The sequence below is a fragment of the Lissotriton helveticus genome, chromosome 4_1, assembly GCF_964261635.1.
Source record: "Lissotriton helveticus chromosome 4_1, aLisHel1.1, whole genome shotgun sequence".
Lineage (NCBI taxonomy): Eukaryota > Metazoa > Chordata > Amphibia > Caudata > Salamandridae > Lissotriton > Lissotriton helveticus.
The window spans coordinates 1,430,879,811-1,430,896,585 of record NC_136063.1 but is presented as its reverse complement, the minus strand read 5'-3'; the positions used below and the strand labels follow the sequence as shown (position 1 = coordinate 1,430,896,585).

The 16,775-nt window shown below is 46.2% G+C and overlaps 1 protein-coding gene across 4 annotated transcripts in view; it reads left to right on the top strand.

Annotated features, from left to right (window-relative positions):
• Nucleotides 1-16,775, top strand: part of KIF13A (kinesin family member 13A) — an 836,323-nt gene that overhangs the window by 537,339 nt on the left and 282,209 nt on the right. For all 4 annotated transcript variants that reach the window (XM_078687977.1, XM_078687975.1, XM_078687976.1 and 1 more), the window contains one exon: nucleotides 6,085-6,295. In XM_078687977.1, coding sequence (XP_078544103.1) covers nucleotides 6,085-6,295 — 211 coding nt within the window. The remainder of the gene's footprint in view (nucleotides 1-6,084; nucleotides 6,296-16,775) is intronic.

Genomic DNA, 16,775 nt, shown 5'->3' with positions numbered 1-16,775 from the left:
CCGCAACCACTTCTCCAGGAAATCCGCCGCACGGCCCTGCTCCACTCCCTCCGGAAAGCCCACCAGGCGGAGGTTATTGCGTTGAGATCTATTTTCGGCATCCACTATCCGACGGTGCAACTCCTGGGTGTGCGACTGAAGACGGGCCACCTGCCCCTTAAGTTGTTGAACATCATCTTCAACAGTGGAGATGCGGGTTTCAGTCTCTGTAATCCGGGCAATGAAGTTACGGAGGTCCTGCCGAATGAGAGTCATGTTGACTCGGACTTCTGCGATTTTGCCTTCCACCGAGGTCTGAGATGCGTGGATGGCCTGGAGGATGGTGGCCAAGTCCGCGTCTGCTGGAATTTTTGTCTTCACCACTTGCTGTCTCCTTATCTCGATCAGGGCTAGTGCCAATACAGAGGCTTCTCTTTTGTGTCGGTCCAGACATTGGACAGAGGCAGCACCAGTCTTTCACCCCACAGTTGCTGAGAAGATACTGGCCTTCTCCTCCTGGATAGTCTGTCCTCCTGAAGGGCCAGGCACTCTGCTAAAAAATGGCCAGGCAGGCGTCTAGGTGCTAAGCAGAACCTCAGCTCCTTCAGCGAGAAGTGCAGACTTCAGGTGATGCCCCCTCACCTCTGGGAGATGGACTCTAAAATAAACACCAGTCCTGGTCAAACAGCATATTTCTGAGTGCTCTGAAGAGCACTCCCCTCCTTGATGATTAAGAATGTGGAACCGGAACAAGATGAGGTGGTATGTGTTACACATTTAAAACCCATTTTCCAGACAGGATTTGTGGATCAACTTTCTTAAGGTTTCAGAAACGGTTCGGGTTGGCTCCCTTTCAAATGTAATTTTCCAGCTTTCTTGCACACACAGCCTTTGTGCAACCTGATTGTTCACACAGCTGGTAGCAAAGGTGCTGTTTCCAAGCATGAGTTTTCAAAACAAGCGCACATTAAAGTTTAATATCTCAGCACCTTTCTGTCATCAGGCTTTCTGAAGTTGTAACTAGGAACAGACAAAAGGAAAGAACCTGCTTAAAAACGTCCTCACATTTACCAAACCTAAGATCTCAACCCACTCCTTACCCTTACAATCTACTAAATGGTTGCTCTCAAGAACTAATAAGCATGCCTTTGATAATATGGACCTAATGGAATTTTTAAAGGTAGACTTATAACACATAGGATCCTCGGGTCTGTGCTAACATAAAGGAAAAAGCTAAGAAGTAATGAGCTAGTGTCTCACAAAGCCCCCATATGGGAGAAATCCCTTTGAGAATGAAAACAGTCACCCACCATAGGTGGTATGTAGCACAGACCCGAGGATTCTTTGTGTTATAAGTGTACGCTAATAGGGGATACCTTCCTTGCAGGTCTTTAAACTTGCTCCCATGGACCCCCTCCTCTCTGTTTTTGTGGTATGAATTTTTAAAGGTAGCCCTGTCTCCATCCTCCCTCACTTCATTGTTTGGGTCTCCACACCCAGCCACAGAAATAGTCAGTAGACTATGCTGTATGGGGATGAGGTATCTACCCTTTATCTTTTGTCATGCTACCCCAGTGGCCTTTCAAAATGGATTCAACTGGTCCCAGCACTCAAACTTTCACCACGCATGGAATTTTTTACTACACCTGTACTACACATCCACCGCACATACATGCACTCAACAGGCACATAAAATGTCAGGGCAAGGATCTGTGGGTCACACTACAGCAGATACGTTTACATAACAGAGGTCAGTATACTGCACTCCACTTTGACACAGAAAAAGCTCTAGCCAAGACTACTAATCAATATAGTATGCTACGCAGCCATCACAGATTATGTGATGAACCCAGGACCTGGACACAGTAGTCCTATGTTGCAGGGTTGGTCCTCCCTTCCAGGTCACAAAACAGATTCTGATCCTTGCTTTTCCATGGACAGTTCTAGGTCCCTGCACACACGTTAGATCAGAGCCATTGCAGGGCCATCAAAAAAGTCATGATTCAACTTTGACATATAGTTGTGCACTCACAGCACGGGCACACACACACACGCACACTTGTATACCATGCTGGTAACATTCTCGACCCCGCAGCCTTCCAGCTTCTAGACCAATTAACCAACATTTGTGAAGATGACAGGTAGAGAGCAACAGGAGGAGGCTGTACATAATGGTTGTATGACAGAACAATGAAGAGAAATACTCTGCATGGCTTTACCACTCTTTTTAGAATGCATATACTTTTACAATGTATGCCTTTACCATGCATTGTGTGTGTGTGTGTGTGTATATATATATATATATATATGTGTGTCTTTGTGGGGGGGAAACCCCCGAGACCCCTTAACTTACCTTAAATGCATGGTAAAGGCATAGATTGTAAAAGCATATGCGTTCTAAAACCATGCATGGTAAAGGTACAACGTGGTAAAAACCTTGTTGTGAAGGCTGTTTCCCTATAGAATTGAAAATGAGCTAGAGCGTAGAGGGAAACTTTGTTAGGTACAGTGGAAGTATTATTTTAAGCTATAAAGGTTTTGTCAAAGCAAAGCTTTTAGAAATGGAAACAACTTACAAGGTGAAAAGCAGACTACAGGAGTATCCTTAGTACTCCTTAAGGAGTATCCTTAAAACATCACAAAAATGTCAGAAGGTAAAAGCCTTAGATGATTTATTTAAAGGTAGTTTGACGATAATGCAGTGTGAATTTAGGCTTTAGATTTAGGTTTCAGGAGGAGATCTGCTGTTGTAGTGAAGTAGTTATAGAGTTTAAAAAGGACAGATGGCAGGATGGTGGATTCTGAGTAATGAAGACGAGGATAAGAGCAGCATGGGAAGGTATGGGTAATCACATTGTGGATAATGATGTAAGGGAAGAAGTGGCACTGATACACAAGTGTGTAGACGTGCTTGAGGATGGTGTGACGGCAATAGTGAAGGCACGATAATCTGTTGGATTTAGTTGATTGTGCAGTAACAAGGGTAGTTTTTCAAGTGATTGTACAAGATCGTCACATGCTTTGTTCAGGCTTGCTTGTATGACCGAGGAATACAGAGGGATTGGTTATGATCAGCTTGCAGGAGGTAGTGCAAAAAACCTTGAGATGCCTTGAAAGAGAGAAACTAAAGAAGAAGCCTTTCCAGTGATCTGGGATAGAATGTCAGTTCATTAAAGAAAATAATGATTATTTATTGTCTCCATAGATAAAACTGCAAAAACATAAAAATGCATACATCGGGTTCAAACTGCATAGGGAATTGAAAGAAATTTGTGAAATATTCTTTGTTTCAGAAGAGATGGAGGTCAGGGTCTTTGGTCTCCAGTGCAGCAGAGGAACCACATCAGCATTCTGGAACTTCATGTCATTTGGTTGGCTCAGAAGGCCTTCCATCAGGGAGAAGCCAGTTTAGTTCTTGATGGACAAAACAGCAGCCATGTGGGACTGGGTTTGCAAGTCCTGTGCCAAGAAGCACTGTGTTTATGGTGTCAGCTTGATCTCCAAGGGATCTCTAAAATAGGAAATCAATCATTTGATGAGCTCACTAAGTGCTGGGTGAGCAAGCTCAGAAGGCTTCATCTAGTGAGCATGACTTACATGTGCATCCATAGCTGGTTCAAGGCATGTTAGCTCAGTGGTACATGCCCTGGATAGATCTTTTAACTACTACTGAGAATGTGCAGTGTTGCGATTACTGCATGCTGCAGTTTCTATCTCTAGATTCATTGGGAGATGTATTCTACCTGCAGTGGGGCTCTGGTCTGCCATAAGACTTATCACCTCAGCCACTGCTGCCCGAGTTCTGAAGAAGATCAGGAGGGACCGAGCAAACTCATCCTAATAGAGTTTGTTTCCTGAGCCTTAGCATTTGCCCTTTGATCCACCCACCTCTTTACGTTGATCTCCTTGCTTAGCTGCCCTTGCAGGGTTCTGTTCCCAAATCTCCACAAACTACACTTAATGCTTTGAGGTTGAGTGGCATCAACCATGTGGATTTGATCTGCCTGAAGTGATAGAATATATTATCTTTCTAGCTTAGCATCAGTCTACCAAATAAATGTATTCTGGTCATTGTGTGAAGTTCTTTGTCTGGTGCAGAGGCAATCAGGTTACCCTCTTTAGGCCAAGCTGTCTAATGTTTGTTTTGTCACTGGCTCAGCAAGGCTTTCGTGTGGGCACAGTTAAAGGATATCTGTTGCCTCTTTCAGCCTTTCTATATTTGCCTGACAAACCACCTTTATTCAAGTGTGATGTGTTTCCTAAACGGGCTTCCATATATGTTCCCTTCTGCACCCTTCATTATGCCCCAATGGGACCTCAACTTGATCCTTGTGTTCTTTTTTTTTTTAAACAACTTTTATTCATCAAATGACATATATAGCAGGGCTCTGTAACCCAGACATCTGCACAATAAACTTAAAGCATCATGACTTTGACTTTTCGGTAATGAGATCAAGGAGAAATAAAGGGCATTACAGATCACATAAACCATATGAAAACCCCCACCCAACAACCCCTCTCCCCCTCTCGCACTAACAGCATGATCCTTGTGTTCTTGATATGCATACCTTTTGCACAGTTGTTAACTGAGATTGCTGGTCATTAAGACACAGTTTCTCATTGCAGTTACTGCTGCGTGCCATGTCACTGAGCTACAGATTGTCAATGCTACCCTTATATGCCTCCTCTTCCCATACTCCTATTTTTTGTCTGCTGAAGGTGGTGTTGCCCTTCAAAGTGGAAAAATACATCACCCTTCCTGCTTTTTTTTCTCTACCACACCCCTCTAAGGAGGATGAGAGACTTCACCAGAAGGACTCCATAAGAACCCGTAGCTTTTACTTAGAGTACACTAAGGATCACTGAGTGAATGGGCATCTTTTTATCCGCTTTGCTGGTGCTAAGAAAGAAAACACAGTTCAATATGTACTGTGTCTACGTTAGTCCTGTGCTAAAAAAAATGCTATTTCCCAGCCAAAAAGGAGCCTAATTAGTGCCTTAGGGTTTATTGCCACCCGAGCAAAAGCTGCTACCCAGGTGCTGACTCGGGGTGTTCTGGAGTTGGATATCTGCCAGGCTGCTACTTTGGCATCCATGCATACATTAACTAGGCACTACTGTCGATTGACTGTCTAATCCACAAGGAGGGCTGTTTCACCCACCTGGTCCTGCATGACTTGATTGTGTCCACAGCTGTAGTATCCAATGAAAAGGTAAGGAGTCTGCCATTAGTATCCTTCATCAGAAGAACAAGCATCTTACCTTTGGTAATGTTCATTCTGAGGGATTCTCTGTCGATTTCTCACTGCTGTTCTACCTCCCCTTTCTGTGCAGTGCCCTCTTAAATGTCTAAAAAGGTCCCAAGTTAGACGATCAGCACACACTCTCAGACAGTTAGTTTTACACTTCTTGTCTAGGGGCATGGAAAAAGAAAGCTGTAAGAAACTAGCCTCAACTCGCCGGAGGTGGCACTTATATGTGACCCCACTTCATCACATCATGTTCAATGCAACGACATGCGTGCTGCCTACCAGCATGCAGAAGCAATACTAGAAGAAATCTCTGCATCCAGTCTGATTGCTGGGGATACTCTAAATGTGAGTAATCAACAGTTAAATAATATAACCTCCAGACAGAGGATTACAAAAGGTGAGTAATTTGTTCATCCCACTGAAGGCGGATTATCTAAGTGGACCTGTAAACAAAAGTCACCAGTATCGCAAGGACATTGACTTCCTGAATGGAAGGTATTAGTGTATAAGCAGACAAATAGTCCTGAAGGAAATGTCTAACTGCTGACTGACCATCTGTTGAATATCTTCAGGTGCCAGGCTGAAAGACTGCTTATTGGGAGTAATAATGCAGAATCAAATTGCCAATTCTGTCAAGTTAGAATGATTGCCAAATAATCTAGGTGAAATTTGAAATATTAGATATCAACACATAGCTTTATCTTCAAATATAACATAAATTTCTAATTTTCTTGTTATAGTCATAGCTACATATATGCTAAGCTAAGTAGCTGTATGTTTCCTTCTCATCATAGTGCATTTCTGCAATTACAGTTTTACTGACAAGAATATACTTCATATTATCTCTCCACAGATCCAGTGCAAAATGTTGTTCAGATTTTGGAAAAGCAGTATCTAGAAGAAAAGCAAAATGCTTTGGAGGAACAGAGGATGATGTATGAGCGTGAACTGGAGCAGCTAAGGCAGCAGCTCTCCCCAGAGAGGCATCACCAGCACAGCAGTGATAGGCTCCTGTACTCTTCCCAGACAGCACAGCAAAAACTCAACTTTTGGACAGAGGAGAGGTGAGTATGAATTCGAGAGGCAGTGAGTGTGGCATCAGAGGCTGTAAAAGTGGATTCAGTGTGATGCGAGTGTGGGGATAGACGTAGGTTCAGAGAGGTGACCAAGGGGAGGGTAAGCATGAGCTTGGCTCAAAGAAGTGTGAACTCTGAAGAAGAGTTTCACTGGTTTGAGGAAGAGTGAGAGGAGACTCCGTAGATAGAAAATGACCTCTTAAATCTTCTTCTTCTCAACATGAATTAGCACACTTATGTAGGAAACATCCGCTGCCCCAAGGGCAAGTGCTTCAAGCATTAATTAATAACCCTCAAATGCAAGAATATCGGTGAGTTATTGCAACCTTCCTTCCTGATTCTCATAAGGGGCACATCAGAGATGGTTTACAAAAATGGTATCCCTTGCTTCTTTGAAAAGAATTGCCTTTTCTGTACCGGACTCTTTTAGAAGCAAGGTTTTGCTTGCTGGCTTATTGGAAAGGAATAAAGGAGATTTGAACACCATTGTGAACAGTACCTTTGCACATTGTTCTTTCTTCCAAAAATGGGGGTGGTCCATATTTCATTTCCCCATGTATGTTCCTATAGAAACTTTAGACAATGCTACAACCAAAATGTTTGTACAGAATTGCACTTAACTTGCCAGAAAGCTAGATCTTTACCAAGAAAGCAGGCTTTTTGTGATTTAGTGTAAATCCATTAAGAAGTCTTTGTGAGAGAGCAAGGTTCTACATGTATATCTATTTAAAGGCGCGGGAGTGCAGCGGAACAGGCAGGCCAAAAGATGAAAAGTGATTGGCTGCTGCTTCGCATCAACGAAGATGTTGACCAGCCATTTAAGACTTTGGACTAAGTCTCTGAGTCCTGAAACAAATATATTAAAAAAAGAACAGGGAGTGGGTCTGGGTAGGGATATCCTGCTCCCCTCCCAGTTCTTGAGGGGGAGGAAGGTCCAAGAGGGACCCTGCCAGGACCAAAATGTGTTTATTTTTATACGTTACTGCAGGAAAATCTAAAAAACAAAAAAGAGAGAGAGAGAGAGCCTACCATTCTAATAAAAATCCCTCAGGGTGGGCTAGGGCCTGGGGAGTTGTTGAAAGATTGTTTTAAAAAAAATAAGTTTGGGAGGCTTGTGTGCCTCCCCTCCCCGAGCCTTCTTTTGGCCCCTGGGACCCCATCGCTGGGACCCAATGTCATGAGCGAGAAGTGGATGGGGGGGGATGCTGCACCCCACCAGTGATTGTGTGCCACCCCGGCTCCTTGTGCCCATGTCTGGGGTTGGTTCAGCCACTGCAGTAAAGAAACCCTGCCCATATCGAGCGGGCGGGGAAAATTGAGATGCCGGCTCCAGTGCTGGCAAACAGTAGTGCCTACCAGGTGGGGAGCCAACTGGGCAGCACAGGAGTGGGATCCCTGTGCTCCCTCAACAAAAGCAAGGTCTCTGGGAGCCCAGTTGGGACCGGGGAATCCACAAATAAATAAAACACGGCACAAAACCACAAAGAGCAGCAGGAGTATTCCCCACCGTAATTCCCTGCAAGGTCTTCTTAGGCAATTTCTCACCCCTTGTGGTGCCCCAAGTACAGGCAGGGGCATCTCTAAGGTACTGCTGAAGTGTTGCGGGGGCTAGAATGCTTTTTTTAAATTTAAAAACCTACCCATAAGTCTCGGGAGTTATTGAATGTATGACCCTGTGAGAGTTTTTCACTGTCTTCAAAGCACTCTAGAGCTGGGACTTTTGCTTGGCAGCTCAAGAGTGCAGGTTCGCCTTGTGGTATGTTTCTATGGGTATACACCCGTTACAACGGATCTTTTACTCCGCACTACCATTACAACGCGACCATTACTCTGCATACCATTACAACGCATTGCGCTGGGGGGCGCTTTAGGATAGGGAATAAGTATAATTTACTATCCAACACCTTCCCTAGGGTCCACGGGGACTGGAGTTAGAATAGTAAATTATACTTACCACTATCCAGCGCCCCAAGGCGCTATGCGTTGTAACGGTATGCGGAGTAAAAGTCGCGTTGTAATGGTCTGCGGAGTAATAGTATGCGTTATAACGTCATACATCCGTTTCTATGCCTACATTTTGTGGCCTGAAGGGTGCTAAAAGGTCTCAAACACTTGTTTTTGATTGTTTTAAATTAAAAAAAAACTTTATTTTAAATAGTATGGGACAATTGTTATTAAGCACTGTGAAATGTGTATTAATACAAACTATATTAGATTATTATGGTGATTTAGCGACAAAGCCAATAGATCTGCCTTACATCAGTTGATGTGGTGACCTTCCCCGATAAACTCAATTGGCTCGCCTTTTATGTGTTGGTGTTCCGATCCTTTGACGCTAGTAGGTCTGCGCTGGTTAAAATCAGTTTAAAAAACACAGCAATTCACTGTGAAAATGGATAAAGTGGTGTTATAGTTAGCTATGGTAATAAGATCTTATTTAAAAAAAATACAATTCTCTGCAGAATCTAAACGTTAGAGTGACATTATAATTAGGTCAAAATGTCAGGTTAAATGGTAACATTTTACAATTAAAAATGATGAAATTCACAAGTCCTATTTAACTGAAGTATAACCTGTGCCCTTGTCTTGCATTGCTTAATATCTCATATATTACATAAATCATTACATGTTCTTTGACATTATTGATAACATCGATGCGACATCTGACATGACATCTTTGATGACAACATTGTGCATGGCTGGGGTGTGAGTTATAGTTCAGTTAACTAGAACTGGTTAATTTCAGAGATTCTTTATTTCAAAATGTTGTTTAAAGTGAAAATATGACCCATCTATGTCACGTTAACTTTTTTTCTCAGTGAATAAAAAATATCTATCCATGTATATATTCACTGAAGAAACCAAAGGTTAAAGTGATGTTATAGTTGGGTGAAACTTTAATTGAAAAAAAAACACTGAAATTCACCAGTTATTGTTATCTCAAACAACTAGCACTCATGCTCTAAGGTAACCATAACTTGCGCCCCCACCATGCACAGTTTTGTCTTCAATAATTTCATTACAAGTTACAGTGAAATTATCTGTGATATCACAGAAGATGTCATGAGTGATGTAAAATGAGGGATAATTAGCAGTGCATGGCGAGGGCGTGAATTATAGTTACCTTGGGGCATGAGTTATAATTACTTGAGATAGCTACAACTTGAGTATTTCAATGTTTTTTTCTTTTAAAATTAAGCCTGTCAGGAAATAGGCTTTTTTTCCTTGGCGGGTGCCCCAGTGCTCACTTGGGGAACCCACAATGATGGGGACGCTGGAGGCCATGGACCGGCTTGCCAGGCACCGTTGTGGCGGGAGCCAGACAATGTTTTAAATTGTGAGTGGTTACCCTCGTGCCCACCTGTGAAATATCACCCGCTGGGGCATGGGGTCACTGGGACCAATATCAACTGGAGGAACAGGGCATATGGCCTCCTCTCCTTTCAAAATAAATTTTGCCTTGGGGATGGGATCCCAGGCACCTAAAGAGGCTTGGGGAGGGGGGCTCACGTCTCCCCTAAGAAATATAACACGTCGTTAACCCCCATGCACTGGCCCCCCCTGGAGGGTGGGGTACTTTTAAGCGTGGAACCCATGGCAACTTTGCTTTGAAAAAAAAAGAATGATTTCAAAAAAAGCACTCTTTCTGGACCAAGATTTAGCTTTCTGTCAAATTTGGTGTAAATCTGTAAAGCCGTTTGGGCTGAATGTCTCTAAAGTTCCTATGAAAAATGAATGAGGAACATGCATTTTGGGATCGCCTTTTTCTCGACTTTCACTTGACAGATTGCACCAAAACTTTCCAGGAAGGAGCGGAGGGGAAAATCTTTTTGTTGGAAGATAAGTCAAATGGCGCCAAAGATATAAGCAAACCCAAAAATTATTTGCCTATGGAAACACAATCTTAACTATAACACCCCAGTGGTGACAGCTACAGGGATGGATGGTGATATATATATTACCTACTGGCGGTCGCCAGTAGGTAGTTATAGTTAGGATTGTTTTCCATAGGGAAATCGTAACATTCTATTGGGAATAACTTTGGCGCGGGTTGAGGAATCTTTGGGGGGCATCCGTCAAGCGGGGGCCGAGATAAAAGGGGGGTCCCAAAACGTGTTTTCCCCATGTTAATTTCTATAGGGCGGTCAAACTCACTTTCAGCTCGAACGGCTGAATGGATTTTCACCAAACTTGGCAAAATTGTAGGGACTGGTAGCCCGATGTGCCTTTGCTATGTCTCAAGATATGTGCTCCAGAGGATTTTGAGTAATTTGAGTTTAAAAAATATATATATCTATAAGCGCGCCCCATTACGCGCACCGGCCGCCATCTTGTGTCTCGGTAAGATCGAGACACAAGAGGTGGCAAAAACAAAGGGGGAAATAACCAAAAGGGGGCAGGGTAGACCCCCCCTGACCCCCTAGGTTTGATGTGGGGGTCATAAAAGGGCCCCGCCGCATAAAAAATAAATTAAAAAATATTCGATTTTCGCGAGGGGAGCGCCCGGTACGCGCCCCGGTGCGCGTACTGGGGAGCGTACCCTGGAGAAAAAACAATGACAGACTTCTTTACAAATGTAGCATTTTTTAATACATTGGAGGTAGTTCTTTTTCATTTTTTTAAGAACACAGCTCTTTGATGAGAATTTGAGGTAGCTCTGAAAAGAACTTTTGTTTTTCTTCTTTTTTTTTAACAAAAACAGGGAACTGGAAACAGCTCAACAGGAGCCACAAAAAAAATAAAAAATTAGGCCTGGGGATGGCAGCGGTGGTTCTCGAGAGCTCGAACCATGAGTGTGACACTTTGCTCCCCATAGAAAAGAAGATGGTCACATTTTCGGCATTTTAATATAGCCTGATAAAAAGCAGGCTGAATATTTGGTATCATCTCCTGCTCACGCCGACGCACAGAAGGTGTTGCTCCACCGGTAGAAGTAGAGCCACCATCCCTGGGAGCCTCTCGTGCCAGAGCCCTGACACTCTCCCGTGCATAGTTCTGGGGATGCTTCCTTGACACGTGGCGTATCATCGTCCAGTTCCCGAAGCTGTATTTTTTTCTGGGATTTCCTCTCGATATGATGGTGTGGCATATTTTACACTCCACCTTTGGAGCATTTACCTTTTTCTCCCCCTCTGGAATTTTGAAAAATTTCCAAATGAAATGTTCCTTCACAGTTCGTTCAGGAACCTCCTCATCAATTAAATCCTCAGTCTCATCACTGCTGCTGGATGCTCTTGCAGCCATGATAATAGAAGTAAATATGACACAGGTGCCAAAAGCAGGTCTTGCACTCACAAAAGTGAAACAAGAAGTGAAGGAAATGGGTGGGGATTTCAGTCTTCGTAAAACAAAAAAAAGTTAGGAACCAATGAAAAGTTATTTCAAGGTCATATGACTTGTTACGCTTACGCTACGCGCTCTGGAGCGCGCCCGGGGGCGCGTAGCGTAAGCGCGTCAGGACGTTGCGCGATCGTATGCGCTCGCGTGCTTCCGGGTGCGCTTACGCAGGGCGTCATATGACGCATCACGCGGTTACGCGAAACGTCACGATGTTGTTTTCGTTCACGAGAATAGCGCTAACGGGACGCTCACCGGTACGCGCCCCGGGGCGCGCCGCAACATTTTGCTTGCTTGTGCGTTCACCGGTACGCGCCCCGGGAGCGCTCCGGGGCAAAAAATAAAAAAAAACAAAAAAAACGATTAAATAATTATACAATATAAAATTCGTTATACATTTTTTAGGTCTCGTGACCTATCAATGCGCATGCGCATTGAGAGAAGCGAGACTATAGGGCTTTAAACAAAGCTTACCTAACTGCGGCGATTTGGTGCTGTGCCCGTGGCTTTTAGGTCAATGCGCAAGCGCATTGACCTAAAATGCGCGTGCACAGCATCAAATCGCCAGCCATCTGTTCCCCAGCTTGGATCTCCTGGCTGCTCCTCCCCTAATTATCCGCACATCAAAGGCTGCTCCCGCCCCCTGCTTCACACTTCAAACGAATGCTACCGAGAGCATTTCCCGGCCGGCCGCTTTTAATTTCATTTCGCAAGCAGTTCCCCCCTCCTCCCTCTCCTCCCTCTCCTGACTTTCTCCTGCCTGCCACACCAATCCAAACTGAGGCGCTGCTGCTCCAGTCCCTGTATTACTCCCACTCATCTATGATTAGGAATAAAAGACTGTCGGTTAAAAACAGTTTCAAGATAAAAATGGTTTCCCATTACTTTTGCAGAATGTTCTGCATTTCCTTAACCGCCTCCAACTCTCCGACTTTCACATGCACATACCACTTTGCTGATACTGACCGAGACATGCGCTTTATAAGCAGGAAATAGAATTCTACAGGAAACAATACTACCGAAGACCATTCGAGGGTGTGAGCTCAATGCCACCGAAGAGTACTACAATTATTATACTTATAGTTCAGTCAACTACCCTTGATGCACGAAGTGAAAAGCATGTACCCTCAACCCCTCACCCTCACTCACCCTCAACCCCTCACCCACCCTCACTCACCCTCAACCCCTCACCCTCAACCCCTCACCCTCAACCCCTCACCCTCAACCCCTCACCCTCACTCACCCTCACCCTCACCCTCACTCACCCTCAACCCCTCACCCTCACTCACCCTCAACCCCTCACCCTCACTCACCCTCACCCTCACTCACCCTCAACCCCTCACCCTCACTCACCCTCACCCTCACTCACCCTCACCCTCACTCACCCTCACCCTCACTCACCCTCACCCTCACTCACCCTCCCTCACCCTCACTCACCCTCACCCTCACTCACCCTCACCCTCACTCACCCTCACCCTCACTCACCTTCACCCTCACCCTCACTCACCCTCACTCACCCTCAACCCCTCACCCTCCCTCACCCTCCCTAACCCTCCCTCACCCTCACTCACCCTCCCTCACCCTCCCTCACCCTCACTCACCCTCAACCCCTCACCCTCCCCCTCACTCACCCTCAACCCCTCACCCTCCCCCTCACTCACCCTCAACCCCTCACCCTCACTCACCCTCACCCTCACTCACCCTCACCCACCCTCACTCACCCTCACCCTCACCCTCACTCACCCTCAACCCCTCACCCTCACTCACCCTCAACCCCTCACCCTCACTCACCTTCAACCCCTCACCCTCAACCTCTCACCCTCACTCACCCTCAACCTCTCACCCTCAACCCCTCACTCACCCTCACTCACCCTCACTCACCCTCAACCCCTCACCCTCACTCACCCTCACCCTCACTCACCCTCAACCCCTTACCCTCACTCACCCTCAACCCCTCACCCTCACTCACCCTCACCCTCACTCACCCTCACCCTCACCCTCACTCACCCTCACTCACCCTCACCCTCACTCACCCTCCCTCACCCTCACCCACACTCACCCTCACCCTCCCTCAACCTCACTCACCCTCAACCTCACTCACCCTCAACCCCTCACCCTCACTCACCCTCACTCACCCTCAACCCCTCACCCTCAACCCCTCACCCTCAACACCTCACCCTCACTCACCCTCACTCACCCTCACTCACCCTCACTCACTCACTCACCCTCACTCACCCTCACTCACCCTCACTCACCCTCACTCACCCTCAACCCCTCACTCACCCTCAACCCCTCACTCACCCTCAACCCCAACCCCTCACCCTCACCCTCACTCACCCTAACCCCTCACCCTCACCCTCACTCACCCTCACTCACCCACCCTCACCCACCCTCACTCACCCTCACCCTCACTCACCCTCAACCCCTCATCCTCACTCACCCTCAACCCCTCACCCTCACCCTCACTCACCCTCAACCCCTCACCCTCAACCCCTCACCCTCAACCCCTCACCCTCACTCACCCTCACCCACCCCCAACCCCTCACCCTCAACCCCTCACCCTCACTCACCCTCAACCCCTCACCCTCACTCACCCTCAACCCCTCACCCTCACTCACCCTCAACCCCTCACCCTCACTCACCCTCTCACCCTCACCCTCACTCACCCTCAACCCCTCACCCTCACTCACCCTCACTCACCCTCACCCACACCCTCCCTCACCCTCACCCTCACTCACCCTCACTCACCCTCACACACCCTCACTCACCCTCACTCACCCTCACCCTCACTCACCCTCACTCACCCTCACTCACTCACCCTCACTCACCCTCACTCACCCTCACTCACCCTCACTCACTCACCCTCACTCACCCTCACTCACCCTCACTCACCCTCACTCACCCTCACTCACCCTCACTCACCCTCACTCACCCTCAACCCCTCACCCTCAACCCCTCACCCTCACTCACCCTCAACCCCTCACCCTCAACCCCTCACCCTCAACCCCTCACCCTCAACCCCTCACTCACCCTCACTCACTCACCCTCACTCCCCCTCCCCCTCCCCCTCACTCACCCTCAACCCCTCCCCCTCCCCCTCAACCCCTCCCCCTCAACCCCTCCCCCTCAACCCCTCACCCTCACTCACCCTCAACCCCTCACCCTCACCCACCCTCACCCACCCTCACCCACCCTCACCCACCCTCACTCACCCTCAACCCCTCACCCTCACCCACCCTCACCCACCCTCACCCACCCTCACCCACCCTCACCCACCCTCACTCACCCTCACCCTCACCCACCCTCACTCACCCTCACTCACCCTCACTCACCCTCACTCACCCTCACCCTCACCCTCACTCACCCTCACCCTCACCCACCCTCACTCACCCTCACCCTCACCCTCACTCACCCTCACCCTCACTCACCCTCACTCACCCTCACTCACCCTCACCCTCACTCACCCTCAACCCCTCACCCTCACTCACCCTCACTCACCCTCAACCCCTCACCCTCACCCACCCTCACTCACCCTCACTCACCCTCACTCACCCTCACCCTCACTCACCCTCACTCACCCTCACCCTCACTCACCCTCACTCACCCTCACTCACCCTCACTCACCCTCACTCACCCTCAACCCCTCACCCTCAACCCCTCACCCTCAACCCCTCACCCTCAACCCCTCACCCTCACCCTCAACCCCTCACCCTCAACCCCTCACCCTCAACCCCTCACCCTCAACCCCTCACCCTCACCCTCAACCCCTCACCCTCAACCCCTCACCCTCAACCCCTCACCCTCAACCCCTCACCCTCACACTCACACTCACCCTCACCCTCAACCCCTCACCCTCACCCACCCTCACAACACATTGTGTTACAATAGGTGTCACATTTGCGAAAGATAAAACTATTGGCATTGTAAATAACAAAGCTATTAATTTCGCTATTTTCAAAACAAGCACATACATAAAAAATGTGTCCTTTACAATACCAATAGCTCAAACTTTCCTAATGCGAGACCTATTGCATTGCTGTGCTTCTTTCCCCTGCTGCACTCTCCTGCTCTCTAGAGATGTGGCCTAACGACCAGAGCTGCCATCTAAGTCACGTAAATACAAAACATGTTGCATTCCAAATGCTATAGGTGTCACATTCGCGAAAGTTATAACTATTGGCATTGTAAATGACAAAGCCATCAATTTAGCAATTTTAAAAACCAACAAATAAATAAAATGTCATTTACAAGACCAATAACTCCAACTTTTCTAATGCGAGACCTATTGCATTTCCAATGCTTGTTTACTTTTTATACCTATAGAGATTTGCTATTAAAAAACCTATGAAATTCACTGAAAAAACCATAGGTTTCACACCAGTTATAGTTAGGAATTAGCATTTAAAAAACCTATTAAATTCACTGAAAAAACCATAGGTTTCACACCTGTTATAGTTAGCTGGAAGTTTTACTCGAATAAAACCATTGAAATTCCCACGTTATAGTTAGTTGGACTCACTATAACTTGCGCATGCAATGCACTGCTGTTGATGTCACATATTACATCACTCATGACATGGTCAGTGACATCACTCATGACATCACTGATGACACCATCCAGTGAATGTGTGTCTTTCTGAAAAATAAATATTAGTGAGTAATGTTTAAATATTTAAATATATGTATTAATGTTTCACTTTGTGTATAAGTGGCTGCATGGGTTGGTGAGTAGCTACATGTGTAGGTATATGGGTTATTAGATGTTTTTTCTTAATATCAATATGAGTGTCTATATGTTTGGTGGGGGTGTTACTTAGCACCTAGATGCATGAATGACTGACTCTCTGTATGTGTTTTGAATACAGCATATGTGCAGAACTGTATGGGTGGATGAGTGTGTATATGTGTATGTTAGTGAGTGAATGACTGTCTCACTAGTGTCTTTATCAGTAACTACATATGTTTTAATCTAGTATATGTGAATATTGATGTATATAAGTGAGTATATGTGAGTGAGGGATTGTAAGAGTTCCTGTTTAAATAAGTATGTGTTTCTATAAGTGATTGTTTAAGAGAGTAAGTATGTGTAAGTTTCCTTAGAAGTAAAGTGGTAGTGTGTGTATAGCTGTAT